The 16,576-nt window shown below is 41.6% G+C and overlaps 1 protein-coding gene across 1 annotated transcript in view; it reads right to left on the reverse strand.

The window, feature by feature from the left end:
- Positions 1 to 4,760: 4,760 nt before the first annotated feature.
- LOC149819778 (uncharacterized) overlaps positions 4,761 to 16,576 on the reverse strand; it is a 33,554-nt gene continuing 21,738 nt past the window's right edge. The window contains exons 2-3 of the mRNA XM_089983755.1: positions 6,170 to 6,287; positions 4,761 to 5,372 (exon numbers count right to left, since the gene is read on the reverse strand). Coding sequence (XP_089839881.1) covers positions 5,169 to 5,372; positions 6,170 to 6,287 — 322 coding nt within the window. The 3' untranslated portion in view covers positions 4,761 to 5,168. The remainder of the gene's footprint in view (positions 5,373 to 6,169; positions 6,288 to 16,576) is intronic.

Here is a 16,576-nt window from a genome sequence, read left to right on the forward strand (position 1 = left end):
AGAACATGAGCTTTATGCAGAGTTCTCTACGTGCAAGTTCTGGCTCGAGAAGATTCAATTATTGGGCCATGTGATCTTGAAGGATGGAGTATTCATAGATCCATCTAATTTGAGAAATTCTTTCTATTAATTTATAGATGATTGCATGATATTTGGGAATCCTTAAAAGTGAATCTTGATTTTTTTTGTTAGGTGGAGGTTGTGCTAGATTGATGTCAACTCAAAAATGACAGTGATATTTGCAATTTTCTTGAATTGGTGGGCTATTGTAAGCATTTTATTTATAATTTTTAATGTATTTATCTGCCAAAGACCAATCTCCTTCGAAATGGAGTGAAATTTGTTTGGAACACCAAGTGTGATGAGAGCTTTTAGTTGTTAAAATAAAAGTTCACATATGTGCAAGTATTGACCTTGCCATCAAGGCAAGGTGGGTTTGTTGTGTATACATATGCCTTTAAAAGTGCATGAGCATAACTATCCTACGAACAACCTAGAGTTGGCAGAAGTGGTGTTTGCTTTAAAATTTTAGAGGCACTACTTGTATAGTGAGCCGTTTAAGATGTTCACTGACCACAAGAGCCTCAAGTATTTGTTTACACAGAAGAAGTTGAACATATGTCAGAGGAGATTATTCAAATTTGTAAAGGATTATAAGTTCACTATTGCATACCACTCAGGAAAGGCAAATACAATGGTAGATGTCTTAAGCAAAAAAATGAGCAGTATGTTGGTTAGTCTTTAGAGTTTGATTGAGGATTTTATTGAGTGAAATCCTTTTGAATCAGATTAAGAAAGGATTAACATATCCAGTATGACCATGAAGATCGAACTAATGGATCAGATCATCAAGAAATAGAAAGAAGATCCGCAGTTCATACAAATATTGGATGCATACAAGCAGGATGAGTTGACCCTTTATCTGGAAGAAGACAAGAACATATGGTTTGGTCACAGGCTATGGGTGTCTAGTGACCTCTAAGCAAATTTGAGATGAGCTTCTGAATGAAGCCCACATGAGCAAGTATGCCATCCACTCTAGTAGTACCAAGATGTACAAGGATCTGCAATGGAGAAGAATATTTTATACATATTTAATTAAATTTATACCTACGTAATGAAAGTTGAGCATTTACCTGTACCAGTTTAACTTTTCAGTTACTGGTGGATGAGTATGAAAAGAGAATTGGCTGAGTACGTGTCAAAATGCTTGATCTGTCAGCAGATCAAAATAGAGCACCAAAGACCTAACAGTTTAATGCAGTAGATTGAGATCCCTCAATGTAAGTGAGAAGAAATCACAATGAACTTCATGGTGGGTTTACCCAAGACCCATAGGGGTAAAGATACTATTTGAGTGATAGTTGATCGACTCACCAAGTCAGCTCATTTCTCTCCTATCAAATTCAATCAGTCCTTAGAGAGCCTGACGAACTTATATGTAAAAGAGATCATTCGGTTATATGATGGGTTACTATCAATCATATCAGACAAGGATTTGAAGTTTACATCAAGTTTTGGGGTTAGTTGAAGATTGCCTATTTTGAAAGTACAATATTCTTATCTCAGTATTAATGTGATGAAAACAAATTCTATATATTATGTATTTTTATTCATGTGTTTATATATACATATATATTTTATAATATTTTCTTGAGAAAAAACATAACTGCCAAAATATTACGAGATTTTCTCGCCAAAATTTGTGACATTGGTAAGAACCACCAGTAGAAGACTAAGAGGGAAATAGGGCTTTTACTTGTGAGTTGTTTGTAGTAAATGGTACCCTTAAAATTGTACCATTTGTCAGTTCCTAGATGCTAGTCAAGAGGCAAAAAAAAAGAAAAAAGAAAAGAAAAATCACTACCTATCCTTTTGAGAAAACCATGTTCACCGTTTGAAAGGTGTGGCCTAAACTCCAAGGAATTTTCTATTAAAAGAAAACTCTCGCAAGCAATTTGATTTCTCCACTCCAAGTAGTTGTTTTTCTTCAAGCAAGTTTGAAAGGATAGTGAGTTAATGACCAAAGGCGACATGAGCCCCTCCTGGCACGTGGACACGTGTTACAAACTTCTCAAGTGTGGGGTCCATGTCACTGTAGATGCAACAAGGTTGGAAAAAGCATGACGTGGCCTAATATTTGCTTGTCATTGAAAGCTAAGAAAGACATCCATGTTGTTTCTTGCACCTGCCCATGCACTCAGTCAAGTTCCCACACCGATACTCATTGTCCATGAAGTATAAGGACAAGGTGGGTCCCACAGACGTGGGACGTTTATGAGTATATTTTTAGCTGGTATCTCTTACTCTCTCCCGTTCAAATGAGAACTTGAGGGGCTTTCATGTGTCAGAAATCATAGCTATAATTAAAGTCAGCGTTGAGATAGGTCACCTTCAACCGTTACATGTCTGTAATAAAAAAATTAAGTTATTCATATAAATAATTAAGATCCATAAACTTATAATATAGCCTATTAAAGTTCAAAGGGTGAGATGAAGGGGCGTTTCTCCATAGGACATGATCATTCCGGCCTTTATTTTATTACATAAGTCCTTGTGTGATGAATGATGACACCAGAAAAACCTCTAAGCATATAAGAATGAAGGGTTAGAGGCCATGAGCATATTACTGTCTTTCAGGCTGGCCCGCTTCCCTAGTTCCTTCACATAAGACCATATACCATAGAAAATATCTAGGCAATAATTGATCCATAGCAGCTTTATCTAGCCTTAATTGGGCTGAAAAGTTCATACACTAGTAAGTATAGTAACACTTTAAACATATCATAAAGTTATAGCTCATTTCACCAAAGATATTTGATGGTACTTCCAGTTTGCAAACCTTTACATAGTTGCAGAAAAAAAAATCTGCCATCTAAGTGGCTGGAGTTGAGAATATGCATCAGATACGATATGTTCATCTTTCAATTGCTTGTGAAATGAAAGAAATAAATTGTTTTAGATATTACAAGCATAACTTTCAATTTTCACTAAATGATCAGTTTGGTTGTGTGCACGTGCATATGTACTTGTTAATATTCATGTCTTTTGTAGGATCATGGCACGTTTGTACTGACTTTTTGTAAGGGTACTTGGAATATGATGGTGGTTTCACTTATTGATTGGAACCACTATGAACAAGCATATTCATAAAAGGTTATATATAGTCAATTAGTTGTTTGTGTGTGTGTGTGTGTGTATGTGGTTTCACTTATCGATTAGAACCACTATCAACAAGCATATTCATAAAGGTTATATAGTCAATTAGTTGTTTTTTTGTGTGTGTTTGTGCGCGCGTGTGCGTGTGCGTGTGCTAGAAACCTTCAGTACACTTGAGTGTACAAATGTTTAACGTGGCTTAATGTCTTAAACATCAGCATTTTTGCACTTTGAGAAGCCATTTTAACTTTTAAATTACTTAATATGAAATTTGCAGTGAATAAATAGATCATGGAATATTATACCTTATGGAGTTCGATCCCTGATTGAGTTTCACAATCAAGTGGTATATATAGTTCCTGACGTGCACAGTTATTGTAGATGTTAACAAAATTCTTCAACTTTTACTACCTTTAACATATTTTAAAAATTCATTATAGCATTTTATACGATAATATAAGCAAAAGTGTTCCTTATAGTTTTATATTATGTGCGTTCTTAAGGAAGTAATCATGCATTACAAGCTACAAGAACGCCTTTTGGGCTACTATCCAAGACAAAACGCTACCATGATGTTAATTTTGAAAATGATTAGCAATTTTGAAAATCGACCAACTCACTAATGTCAGCTATACATAAAGGAATTTTGACATACGGAGATGGTATTTAATGTGGCTTGATTAATGCCACCTACCTCATAGGCGTTTGGGGACCCTGTTTTGGGAGATGAGATAGTGTTGAGAGGGGGAGAAGCAGGTGGAGATGAGCCATTTTCAACTACATCCTCACATGTAGTTGATAACCCCAGCCGCGTCTCTCATTTTCTTCTCAACCCCCATCACACCTCTCCAACATCTGCTCCCAAACAGAGCCTAAATATCTCACAAATTTTTGGCTATTATATGACCTTGGTGCCACCCAACTTGAAGGTCAAGGATTAGTTGGCATCAGTGTCTAGAGTTGCAGTGCCCAATTTCTAAACGATAGAACACCCTCAATGTACCCATAGATGACTCATAGCTTCACATTATCTTCAAATTATTCAAAACCATATATGGTCCACCATGAACACCAAGTATGAGATGCACATTGTTGTGCTGGTCTACTTCAATAGGGTAGATAAGGACGGGCAATCCAACTGTTCCAGCCGAATTATCAACTCCAGAATCCAGATATAATGTGACTTCTTGCCAATGCATTAATTAATCTTCAGCCATTTTCATGTGGCCAGGGCATCCAAAGAGAGCATTTGTTGGTATAAAGGTGCAAGTGCAAGCACCTGTAACATAAAAGTCGGACATTATTTCGGAAGTAGATGATACCCATTTGCAATAGACTGTTGAAAATAAAGAAACTCGACCACACCATTGAAAGGAATAGCAGTCTGGATTAAGCACAGAACTGCAGATATTTGTGGCTGCAAAAGAAAGATCGCCAATTAAAGCCGTCCATCTTAAGATGGTATATTATGTTAAACCATGAAAGATGCTTATGCTCTCTCTCTCATACCAATAATAATAACACTTGACACCAGATTTTCAATTACCCTCGGAGGCCTTGGGATTACCTGATCAACCATCAGTGTGCAGCTTGATCAACAATTGACAGTCAACTAAAATTTCCAACAGATTAGGCATTTCAAGAGATGCATTGTTCATACCTTAAGCAACATGTTAACAATCATCATCATCATAGTCAACAAAGTTTACATGATATGTCATCACCGCATGCCTCGACCAAAACTGGATGCTTTCATTTGCAATTTACAGTTTTTGTAGAAAATAACCCTTTCACCAATCTTGGGCATTCCTATATGTGCACTACTCATACATGGTAAGCAACAACACCCATCAAGTGCCATTCTTCCCGTGATAAATAGAAAGCACTCTCTCTCAGTAAAAATAAGGGGAAAAAAGGTAGCAGCAGTCATTCGAGACACTACCACCTGTATGGAACAAAAATTGTTTCCTGGAGGCCTACAAGGAAGCTGCATAGTTATTTTAAAAGTTCTATTTGCTGAGGTTGACAACCTCCTTCAGTAATTTAGAGACCGACTCCTTTGTCTCTTCTGATACAGGGAGCTGCGGGTGGACTGAATTCAAGGCATAGATGGTCAGTACTCTGAGCACGTTCAATAACACCAAGTTTTCCTCTGTTTGCACTCCCTGGTTCCTGAAACTGCACAACTCTTTCAACTTGCAGGCTTCACAAACCTGAAAACCAAGGAAAAAAGAAACGGACAATTCATACAACTGAATGTGACATCAGAGAGGGTCAAGTTATGAACGACTCGTACAACTTGAACAGACAAAACCCTGAAACTTGATCCAACAAAATCAGCACGTCCAAAACTTCTCTAGTTATTACATGCACAAAGCTATGAACTGCCAAAGCAGGCAGTGTGATTTATATCTGTCAACAACATTAATACTAACTATAGTGTTAAAACAGGGATCCGGATCGGAAAGCAGTACACAAATCAGAACCAGGAAGAGAGAAGAAAGAAGCAGAATGAGAAATCATTTAGGAAGTGATTCGTGAAAATGAACAATAAACATCAGGATTTATGAACATAGAAATCGGGATTCTCATGTAAGGGATTGGGACTCCTTGTAAAAAAAAAATATCAAGATTCTTGAGAGAATCTGAATTCCCATGTTTGATAATAAGGATTCCAGGCAGCTTCTCGTCCCACTTCTTAAGAATTGAGACTCCTACTTTAAAGGCTTTCAGCAACTATGCTAATAAGATGCATGACCAGAAGAGCCTGCGGGAACAAGCAATTCAAACGTAGGTCAAGTCCTACAGAGCCCATTGATGCGAACACAGGCATCCTGTGACAAAGAGACTTGGTGACTGGCAGCCATATGAACTTGAGGATTCTTGGATCCTGGGACAAATGTAATTTCAGAACTTGAAACTCAGATGCACCTTTCTGACAAAAAGACAACACAGACTCAATGGGCCTGCCCTGAAGAACATGTCATTGAAGAAGAAAGACGATGCTTACACTATCTTCTTGAATCTCGAAGAATGAACGAAGCCTTTTAGCAGAAAATGCAGTTCTTTTATCAATATGGGGACAGCCAGCAAGAGCAACCTTTTTCAGCTCACTTCCTGATAACCACCTGAAAAAAGTTAAAAGAAAATGTCAGCAGAGAGATGCACAAACGAGAATGACTTGAAAAAACCTACTCTAAGCCAGACCCGTATTTGAAATAATTTTCCAAACATACCACTATAGTAGATGGTTAATGTGATGAACCTACTCTAAGCCAGACCCGTATTTGAAATAATGTTTCTAAACATACCACTATAGCAGATGGTTAATGTGATGAAAAATCACCAACAGATGGAGAAAAAATTACTAGCACGGACTGCTTTGACAAAACATTCGATGGTCATACAAACACCACTTAGTCTCAGAATGGGCAATAATAACAATAGAAATTGGGAAAGAAAAACTGAAAGACAGAAAATCAGGAAAATCTTACATAGACTCAAATTCTACACCATGATACATGCAATACAGAAAAAACCAATCATTAGAAACAGGATCACATCCCTAACTTTTGGAACAAAATCCACATTACCCTGAATCACAGTTGGCAAACCCGTCGAGTCGACTCGGGAATCGCCCGAGTCAACCCGGATCGGACCCCAACTGGGTTACTATTCAGGACTGCCGATCCAACCCATTAAATAAATTTTTTATCATGTGTTTTATTATTTTAATGCATAATTCATACATAAAGTGACTTGTTATGAAGAATCTAATATTGTTCAATGAAAAAAGTTAATAATCATGTATAATTATATGTTTTTATAACTTAGCTATTGACATATTAGCTTGAAGTTTAGTTATTTTCATGTGCTTACACTATAAAATATAGAATCCTGACTTGTCTGAGTCACCGAGTCATCCCACTGACTCAGTGACCCAGTAAGGGTCCGATCCGAGCCCGAGTCACGAGTTTGCCAACTATGCCCGGAATTGTAAATGCAGTATAACTGTAATGAAGTATGCGAAGATATAACCCAAGGATGCAAAAGCTTCAACAAAGTCCAATAATGGACAAGCAAAATGGCATAAGAAAAATACAATAAAAAAGTCCATGATAGGACAATACAAAAGCCTTAAAAAGGCAACATAAACAAGTAAAGAATATAAAGTCTTTATTGAAGAGAGCTTGAGAAGCTTAGAAATAACAAGGGGAGACATCCCCTATTTATACACAACAATAAGGAAGTGAAAGGCCATTGCGAGTTCCCACATAGAGTCGTTGGGAGCTCCCAACGGTCATATTTATGACCGTTGGGGCCCCAATGACTCTATGGTGGGGCCTCCAATGTAATTCAAAAAAGAAAACACAAAAAGCAAAAATTACATTTAAATAAAACTAAAAATCTAACCTAGTAAAATAGTTGTTTTTAGAAACAACTATGTGAAAAGACAAAAATATCCCTATCGGGCAATCTAGACAAAAACATATATATATATATATATATATATTAGCACCACCCCCTCAAACTTTAGGGGAAAATAACAGAAAGTTTGTTAAAAAGAAAAAAAAAGCGAGGAGTTGGAAGAGCTTTGGTGAAGAAATCCGTCAACGAGTACTCTGATGTGACATACAGAAAAGTAATAGTTTCTCTTAGATATTCATCACGTACATAGTGACAGTCGATCTCAATATGTTTAGTACACTCACGAAAGGTGTGGTTGCTTGCAATGTAAATTGCACTGTTATTGTCGCAGCACATCTTCGAAGGTGTAAAGATGACTATGCCCGTATCACTGAAAAGACTTCAAAGCCACATAAGCTTCATGCTATGTCAGAGGGATTCGGCTAGCAAGGTGTCGCACCCGCGTCGACGCGGGTCCAGGTGCGGCACTGGGTGCGGTCAACCCGACCCTGGGTGCGTTGACCGCACCCAGGATCATTTTTGTCCATTTTTTTTTTGGATTTTTTAAAAAAAATGCCCTATGAAATGGGCTTCGGAATTTAAAAAAATTCTTTGGGGGGGGGGGGGCGCTGCCCCCCTATAACCCCCCCGCCAGGGGGAGCCTCCGGACCCCCCTTCCTGCAAGGGCAAAAACAATGAATCAGGCTCCACAACTCATCACTTTCATCTTTGGGGACAACCATATAAGATAAAAAAAATGGTAAAAAGTAAGTTGGGCATAAAGGTCATGGACCTTAACAGCTATCATACATTCATACATATACACTATACATGTAAAATATATATATATATTACATTTTTTCCCCTGCCGCACCCCCGCACCCAGTTTTTTTGGAAGTGCCGAATCCCCGCACCCACGCCCGCACCCATGTGACATAGGCTTCATGGTTGTAGTGGCCATTGCACGATATTCGATTTCAGTTGAGGATAGAGACATTTTGTCCTTGTCTTGCATCTCCTCCATGAAATCATAGAATCACCAAAAACACACAAAACCATGTAGTTGAAACTATCATTGGGATTTTCACCCCAATCAGCATCAGTATAGGCATATAAATCAAATGAAAAGGATGAGGAAAGAAAAACCCCTTTTGTTATAGTATTCTTGATATATCTGATAATTATTAAAACAACACTTGTGTGCACAGTGGTAAGAGCATGTTAAAACTGACTGACGAAATGAACTGCATAAGCTACGTCTGGCCGAGTGATGGATAAGTATGTGAGTGACCCAACAAGTTGGCAGTAAGGGGTAGGATCTTCAAGTAGAGTCCTATCTTTGAGCCTCAATTTGACATTAATGACTTATGGGGTTTCTATCTTCTTAGCGTTTGAAATGCCAGACTTAGTACAAATGTCAGCAACAATTTTCATTTGAGAAAAATTGTACCATCTGAGAGAGTACGCAACTTCAATACCTAAGAAGTATCTTAAGAAACCTAAATCAAACATGTCAAAATTTTCTTTTAAAATATTCTTAATGTCATTGATTCCTTGCTTATCGCATTCAATGACAATCATTATCATCTATATAAAGTACAAGAATAACAACCATAGAACATGTACTTTTAACAAAAAAGAGCAATGTCATTATAACATGAATGAAAACCCAGATGAGTCATCACATTACTAAATTTATCATGCCAAGCTTTTAGAGCTTGTTTTAGACCATATAAGGTTTTTTTAAGTTTAAGATTTTTTTTTCCAATACAAACCCTCGATGGAGGATCCATGTAAACTTCTTCATTTAATTCACCATTTAAAAATGTATTTTTCACATCTAGTTGATAAATGGACCATTGTTTAATAGATACAACGGCTATGAAGATCCTAACACTAGTTATCCTATCAACCAAGATGAATGTTTCTTAGTAGTCAATTACATACTCTTGAGAGTATCCCTTGGCCACTAGTCTAGCTTTATAACGTTCTAAAGACCCATCACTTTTGGTTTTAACTTTGAAAACCCATCTCCATCCTATAGATTTTTTTCTTATAGGTAATAAAGTTATCTCCCAAATTTTAGCTTTTTCAAGAGTACTAAGTTCTAAATGCATAGCTTCAACCCATTGTGAAAGATTTTTTGTTGCATTATAATGAGATGGTTCATGAAATGAATGTAATGCAATTAAACATGACCTATATTTTGGTGTTAATGTGTCATAGGATACAAATCTATTTGATGGTTTTGAAATACGATTTGATCTCCTAAGAGAGTTTTACTCTAAGGTTGAATTTTGAGAATATTTTTCTAAAGCATTTAGAGGATTTCTTTGATCACGTTAGGTATAAGTTTGTATGGGTCTATCAAAAATATCATTATCTATGTCACACGGACTCGGCTCCAAGGTCGACGTACTCGCGTCGATACGCACCAACACGGGTGTTGCTCGGTCAATCCGACCGTGGGTGCGGTCAATGCACCCATGATCATTTTGGTCCATTTTTTGGATTTTTTTTTTAATTCTGAGCTACTGAATTTTAAAAAAAAAATCTTTGAGGGGGGGGGGGGGACGTCACCCAAGGAATCACAAGAGTTCAACTCTTCTTGTGGCAAAAGATCAAACAAAAACATATATTCAACTTCAGAGTTGTCTTTGGTCTTCTCAAAACCATTTTCATTTTCTAAAAAGTTTACATCTTTAGAAACATATAGTTTGTTGTTTTCATAATCAAAACATCTATATCCTTTTTTGTTTTCTCAATAACCCGAGAATACACATTCAATGGCTTTTGGAGACAATTTATCTCTTTTATGAAAAAGGATAAAGCACTTACAACCAAAGACCCGCAACCTATTGAAGTCGGGTGTTCTTTTAAATAATTTTTCATAGGAAGATATATTTTGTAAGGATGATGAGACCATTCTATTTATTAAGTAGGTTGACCTTAGAGCAGCATCAGCCCAATAACTTTTTGTAATGTCTTTATAAATAAGTAATGTCCTAGTGGTTTCTAAGATGTTCCTATGTTTTCTTTCGGCCAATCTATTTTGTTGGAGAGTTCTAGGACATAACCTTTAGTGACATTCCATTTGATTCTAAATAATTTTGAAATTCATTTGATAAATATTCACCATCTGAATCAGATCTAAGAATAAAGATGCTTGAAAATTGATTTTTGACAATCATATGAAATTTTTTAAAGGAGAAGACATTGGATTTGAAATTAAGAAAGTATCTCTATACATATTGATGCAGGGCAGGACCCGATTGGGTCCATCGTGCCACCCGATCCGCCACAAAGGCCAGATGAAGGACCCCGCGCATATGACTCACTTGCAGAGACAGAGCCACGACGCAGGGAGGTACCCCTGCGCACTATGTCACACGGACTCGGCTAGGGAGGTGCCGCACCCGAGTCGACACGCCCCGACACGGGTGCAGACACGGGTGCGGCCTCGGACACGGCATGGACTCGGTCAACGCCGAGTCGGACTCGGTCAACGAGTCCAGGCCGAGTCCGTCTTAATTTTGGACTCAGTCAACGTTGACCGAGTCCAAAAATGTCCATTTTTAGTACAAAAAAAAAAGATCTTTTTATATATTTTTTAAAAATATATATATATATAGCATGAGTCTTAAACATTAGGCCCAGAAAAAAAATTTATTCTTAAATATTATCATTTAATTCTCTCTCTCAATCTTAAAAGCTAATAAATTCTCATCCACGAGTACCAACACTTTTCATCCACCAAGTTCTCTCTCTTATAAAAGCTAATAAATTCTCATCCACGAGTAGCAACACTTTCTCATCCACCGAGATCTCTCTCTCTCTCTCTCTTTTTCAAATCTAGCTTTGAAAAATTAAAAGCTTTTAATGCTTTTAATTAATGTTATGAATTTTAGCAAAAGATATTTAATGCATTTACCAGAACATGCTTTTAGTTAATGCTTTTAATTAATACCTTGATGATGTTTTATTCCCATGGTAGCTAAGACTCGGCTGAGTCAATGATAAACTCAGCCTAGTTTGGTTCTAACCCAGTTATACTACTATTTTAACTCAGTTAGTTCAGGATCTGAGACAACTTGGAAGAGTCACGAGCCGAGTCCAAAATTTATATAGACATAGCCGAGTCCCCGTGTCCAAAATTTTTAAAATTGCGCCGCACCCGTGTCGCACCCGCACCCGCACCCATGTGACATAGCCTGCGCACCTACGTCAGGCGTGGTGGAGCTCGCAGGCCCCAGAACCAGCTGCAAAGAGAGACTGACCCGGATCGTGGGTCGGATCCAAATCTGGACCCACGACCCGGTCCAGTAAACAACCTTTAAAAGGCCCTGCCTAGGGTTGCGTGAAGGCAGAGAAGATTGAAACTCCAGCCGTCTTTACCTTCTTTCAGTTTATTCCTGTTTTCTTTCTGCCTACTATTTTCCTTTACATTCTTTATTGCTTATTGCATTTTCTCATTGTTCATTGAAACATTTGTTGAGTTTAAATAAAGAGTTCAGCCACCGATTCACGGTGGCCATTGTCTTGACTCCTCCTCCACGCGGCTGCATCAAAGTGGTATCAGAGCCGCACCCATCTTCATCAGCGAGATGGCTCTTGAAGCAGGGAGCGATCCGGTGCGAGGCGAGGAACGTGAAGAGGCCGGCAGCGAGGACCCATTATTGTGTCATGGATGTACTGACGAAAATCCAAGAAAACATGATGCGAATGAGTAGGGATATCGCCGGCCTGTCAAAGAGGATGGACGGGTTTGAAGATCGCGTGTCAACACTCGAGAAACCCCAAGAGCCGTCTGCAACAGTGTGCGCAGGCCTCGTCGAGGGCGCAGCAGGAGATCCACTTCCCAGCTTTACCGCATCCCTGCAGCCGGCGCAACACCAGCAGGGTCGAAGCACCGCGTTCCTGCCGGAGACAGCCCTCGCCCCTGATTTAAATAACGCGCAGCAACACCAGGGAGCCCCGATGAGCAGCAACCCTTTGGTAACAGCCCCACCATCTAAACCGCGCCTCCCTGCGTTGGGATCGCAGGTAGGGCCGAACCTGCAGGGACCTAGCAGTGTGCAGGGGACACCTGCCAGTCCCGGCGAATGGTCGCGCGTACCTGGGACTACGCTACAGGTCGACCCAAACCTGCAGGGTCACAGCCTTGCGCTGGGCCCACCTGCAGGTCCGGCCTCGTGGCAGGGCACCACGCGCGATGCGCAACAACTGGACCTGGGTCGGCAGGGCCCCAGCGTCACGCTGGGCCCAGTTGTAGACCCAGTTTCGTCTGTCCGAATCAGGGGAGAGCCATCTCTCCCTCCCGATCCCGCACGGGGAGGCTCCGAAATGGTACCTCTACGAGCGGGAGCGGGCCAGACCCATTTGGGGGGACCTGACATCAGAGGGTCCAACTCGGTTTTTGTTCCAGCAGGGCACAGGCCCGTTTCGTTGGAACCAACCCTTGGGTCCCAGAGAGCGGGTTTGGGTCTAGACACCCTCTACCCAGCCTACCTAGTTGGTTTCGGTTCGCGGGCAGCCCCGAACCAGAACCAACCCATTAATTCCGACCCTCAAAATATACCCCAGGCCAACCATAACCCATATCGGACCCGGACGGAGCTCCAGTTTGGATTTGAGCCGGGTCAAAACCAGACTCATCATCTTATGGATCGAGGATCGAGTTCAAACCAAGCTTATTATCCCCACAACGCGAACCCCGATCCAACCCATCCCTATCTGGGTCCGACGAGTAGTGTAGGAATGGGCCCGATCCACATCCCATCGGGTGAGTCAACCCATCCATATACCCACCCATACCCATACCCAAACCCAAACCCACCTGTTTACCCAACCCTGACCCAAAACCCAACTCAACCTCCAGCCCAACACCATACTCCTCACCCACAACCATATTATACCAATTCTACCTGCCAGGAACCAGAAACTCACCCGAACCCTCCCCCTTACATTGGCCTTCCCGTCATTCCAGTACCACAATACCGGCCGCAGATGGTGCTTGCCCCCGGGCAAACCAGACCGAGGCAATGTCAGTAGGAACTGGCGCGCCCTGACCGCCGACCCCGCATAGGGAGAGTTCGACATCACCAACATCCCGGCGAGCACTACCGCCCTACGGACAATGAGGCAGCATGGGACGACGACCTTTTCTGGAACGAGCATCCTACCGGAATGGTGGAGCTGCGACAACAGCGAGTACCAGACCACTCCTCCACTTATGGCGTGAAACTGGACCTTCCAGAGTTTGCGGGACGATTCGACGCGGAGCAGTTTTTCGACTGGTCTTATGCAGTGCAGTTCTTCTTCGATTATCACACAGTTGTTGAACATTGTCGTGTCTCGCTAGCTTCTACGCGATTGAGAGGCCTAGCACAGACATGGTGGGTGGAGCTACAACGATCAAGGGAGCGGCAGGGATTAGAGCGCATACAGTCGTGGGAGGAAATGCAAAGCCTGATGCAGGCAAAGTTCGTGCCTTCGGATCACGTCGAGCAAGCCTACAAGGAATACCTGACCCTGCGCCAAGGTTCCCGAACTATAGCAGAGTACACCGCGGAGTTCCATCGTCTTTCCCTGCGTGTGCAGATCGAGGAAACAGCTCGTCAGCAGGTCACGAGGTACATTTCGGGTCTCCGCCCTGTTATCTCTGATGATTTTAGTTGTGTCACAGTGGAGACATTAGATCAAGCCAGCAGTTATGCCATGAACATCGAGGACAAGCTGAAGCGGCGGCAGGAATATCGGACGACCCGTAGTGAGCCCACCAGCCGACCCAAGCCGAGTTTCCCAACCAGGGGAGCAAGCTCCCCTAGTGATTCAAAACCTAGAACAGACCTTAGCAAACCTGACCAGTCAGGCCCAGCTTTCCACACCCGGTCCAAAGCCAAACCTAGTGAGTCGACCCTTCGTTGTTTTAGGTGTCAAGAGTTAGGACATGTTGCATCCAAGTATCCGACCGTGAGCAGGAACACCCATCTTGTTGAAGGAATTGTCGAGTCCGCAAGTGAGAGTGATAGTGATGACAATTCATTAGTTGAGGTTGAGGATGAGAGGGGAGTTATAGAGTTCGACGGCAACGTCGAAAGTTTGTTGTCCATCCGTCATGTGTTGACCACACCCCGAGAATCGACTCCATCGAAATGGCTAAGGAATAACATTTTTAGGACCCGGTGCAACTGTGAGGGGCACGCTTGTGATGTCATCATTGATACTGGAGCTTGTGAGAACATGGTGTCTGAGAGTGTGGTGTCTACCTTGAAACTTAACACCGAAAAGTTGTCCCAACCCTATAAGATGGCCTGGTTCAAGAAAGGAAATGAGGTTTCCATCACTCAGCGATGCCTAGTCCGGTTTTCCATGGGGGAACACTACCACGATGAGGTGTGGTGTGATGTAGCCCCTATGCACGCGTGTCATATTCTCTTGGGACGTCCCTGGCAGTTCGATCGCCAGACAACTCACGATGGCCGCAAGAACACATACTCCTTTGTCTTTAATGGCCATAGAATAGTCCTTCTACCTATCAAGGAGACTGGTTTCCCCACTGTAGACAAACCTGAGCGAGTTCCCCGAATCGCAGGCCTCTCGTACCGGCTCTTCCTGGACCACTGTCAGGAAGATGGCTATTGTTATGCCCTAGTGGCAAAGCCAGCGATGAGTTCGTCCGTGTCCATTCCCGCGGACGTTGTCCCTCTTCTAGAGGAGTTCCGCGACATTATGCCGGATGAACTACCTGATGGATTACCTTCGGCAAGGGTAGTTCAGCATGCCATTGACTTTGTGCCAGGGTCGAGTCTACCCAACCTGCCCGCATATCGCATAAACCCCACTGAGCATACTGAGTTATTAAGACAGGTTCAGCAATTGCTGCAAAAGGGTTTCATCCGCGAGAGTGTTAGTCCTTGTGTCGTTCCCGCCTTACTTACTCCTAAGAAAGATGGGTCCATGCGCATGTGTGTCGATAGTCGTGCGATCAATCGCATCACAGTCAAATACCGTTTTCCCATTCCTCGTTTGGACGATATGTTTGATATGTTATCTGGTGCCTCCATTTTCTCTAAAATAGATCTAAAAAGCAGGTATAACCAGATTCGTATACGCGAAGGGGACGAGTGGAAAACAGCATTCAAGACGCGTGATGGATTGTACGAATGGTTAGTCATGCCGTTTGGGTTATCTAATGCCCCAAGTACCTTTATGAACATGATGACCCAGGTCTTGCGTCCGTGTATTGGGAAGTTTGTTGTTGTCTACTTTGACGACATTTTGATCTATAGTTCCTTATTGTCCGAGCATTTGAGTCACCTGCGTCAAGTCTTAGATATTTTGAGAAAGGAAAAATTGTATGCCAATGCCAAGAAGTGTGAGTTTATGACGTCCAGTGTCGTGTTCTTAGGGTTTATTGTGTCATCTGATGGCGTCAAGGCCGACCCTGCAAAAGTCCGCGTTATTGTCGATTGGCCTACCCCCAAAGACTATAGAAGAGATCCGTAGTTTCCACGGGTTAGCCACTTTTTACCGACGTTTCGTGAGAAATTTTAGTACCCTTATGGCCCCCATCACGGAGTGCCTAAAAGGTACTAGTTTTCATTGGACGGCAGCGGCTAGCAAAGCCTTTACGATCATCAAGGACAAAATGATCAGTGCTCCTGTCTTAGCCCTCCCAGATTTTAGTGCTGCCTTTGAGGTTGAATGTGATGCCTCTAAAGTGGGGATTGGCGCCGTCTTGAGTCAGAATCGTAGGCCCGTTGTTTTCTTTAGCGAGAAGCTGACTCAGGCCAGGTGCCAATACTCCACTTACGATGTTGAGTTTTATGCCGTTGTACAAGCCCTTCGTTATTGGAGACATTATCTCATTTATAAAGAATTTGTCTTGTACACGGACCATGAGGCATTGAAGTATCTGAACAGTCAAAAGAAGTTGAGTGCTCGTCATGCCAAGTGGGTCAGCTTCTTGCAAGAGTACATCTTTTCGCTTCGACATCAATCGGGTACC

The sequence above is a fragment of the Nuphar pumila genome, chromosome 12 (assembly GCF_984573655.1).
Source record: "Nuphar pumila chromosome 12, dmNupPumi1.hap1.1, whole genome shotgun sequence".
NCBI classification, from domain to species: domain Eukaryota; kingdom Viridiplantae; phylum Streptophyta; class Magnoliopsida; order Nymphaeales; family Nymphaeaceae; genus Nuphar; species Nuphar pumila.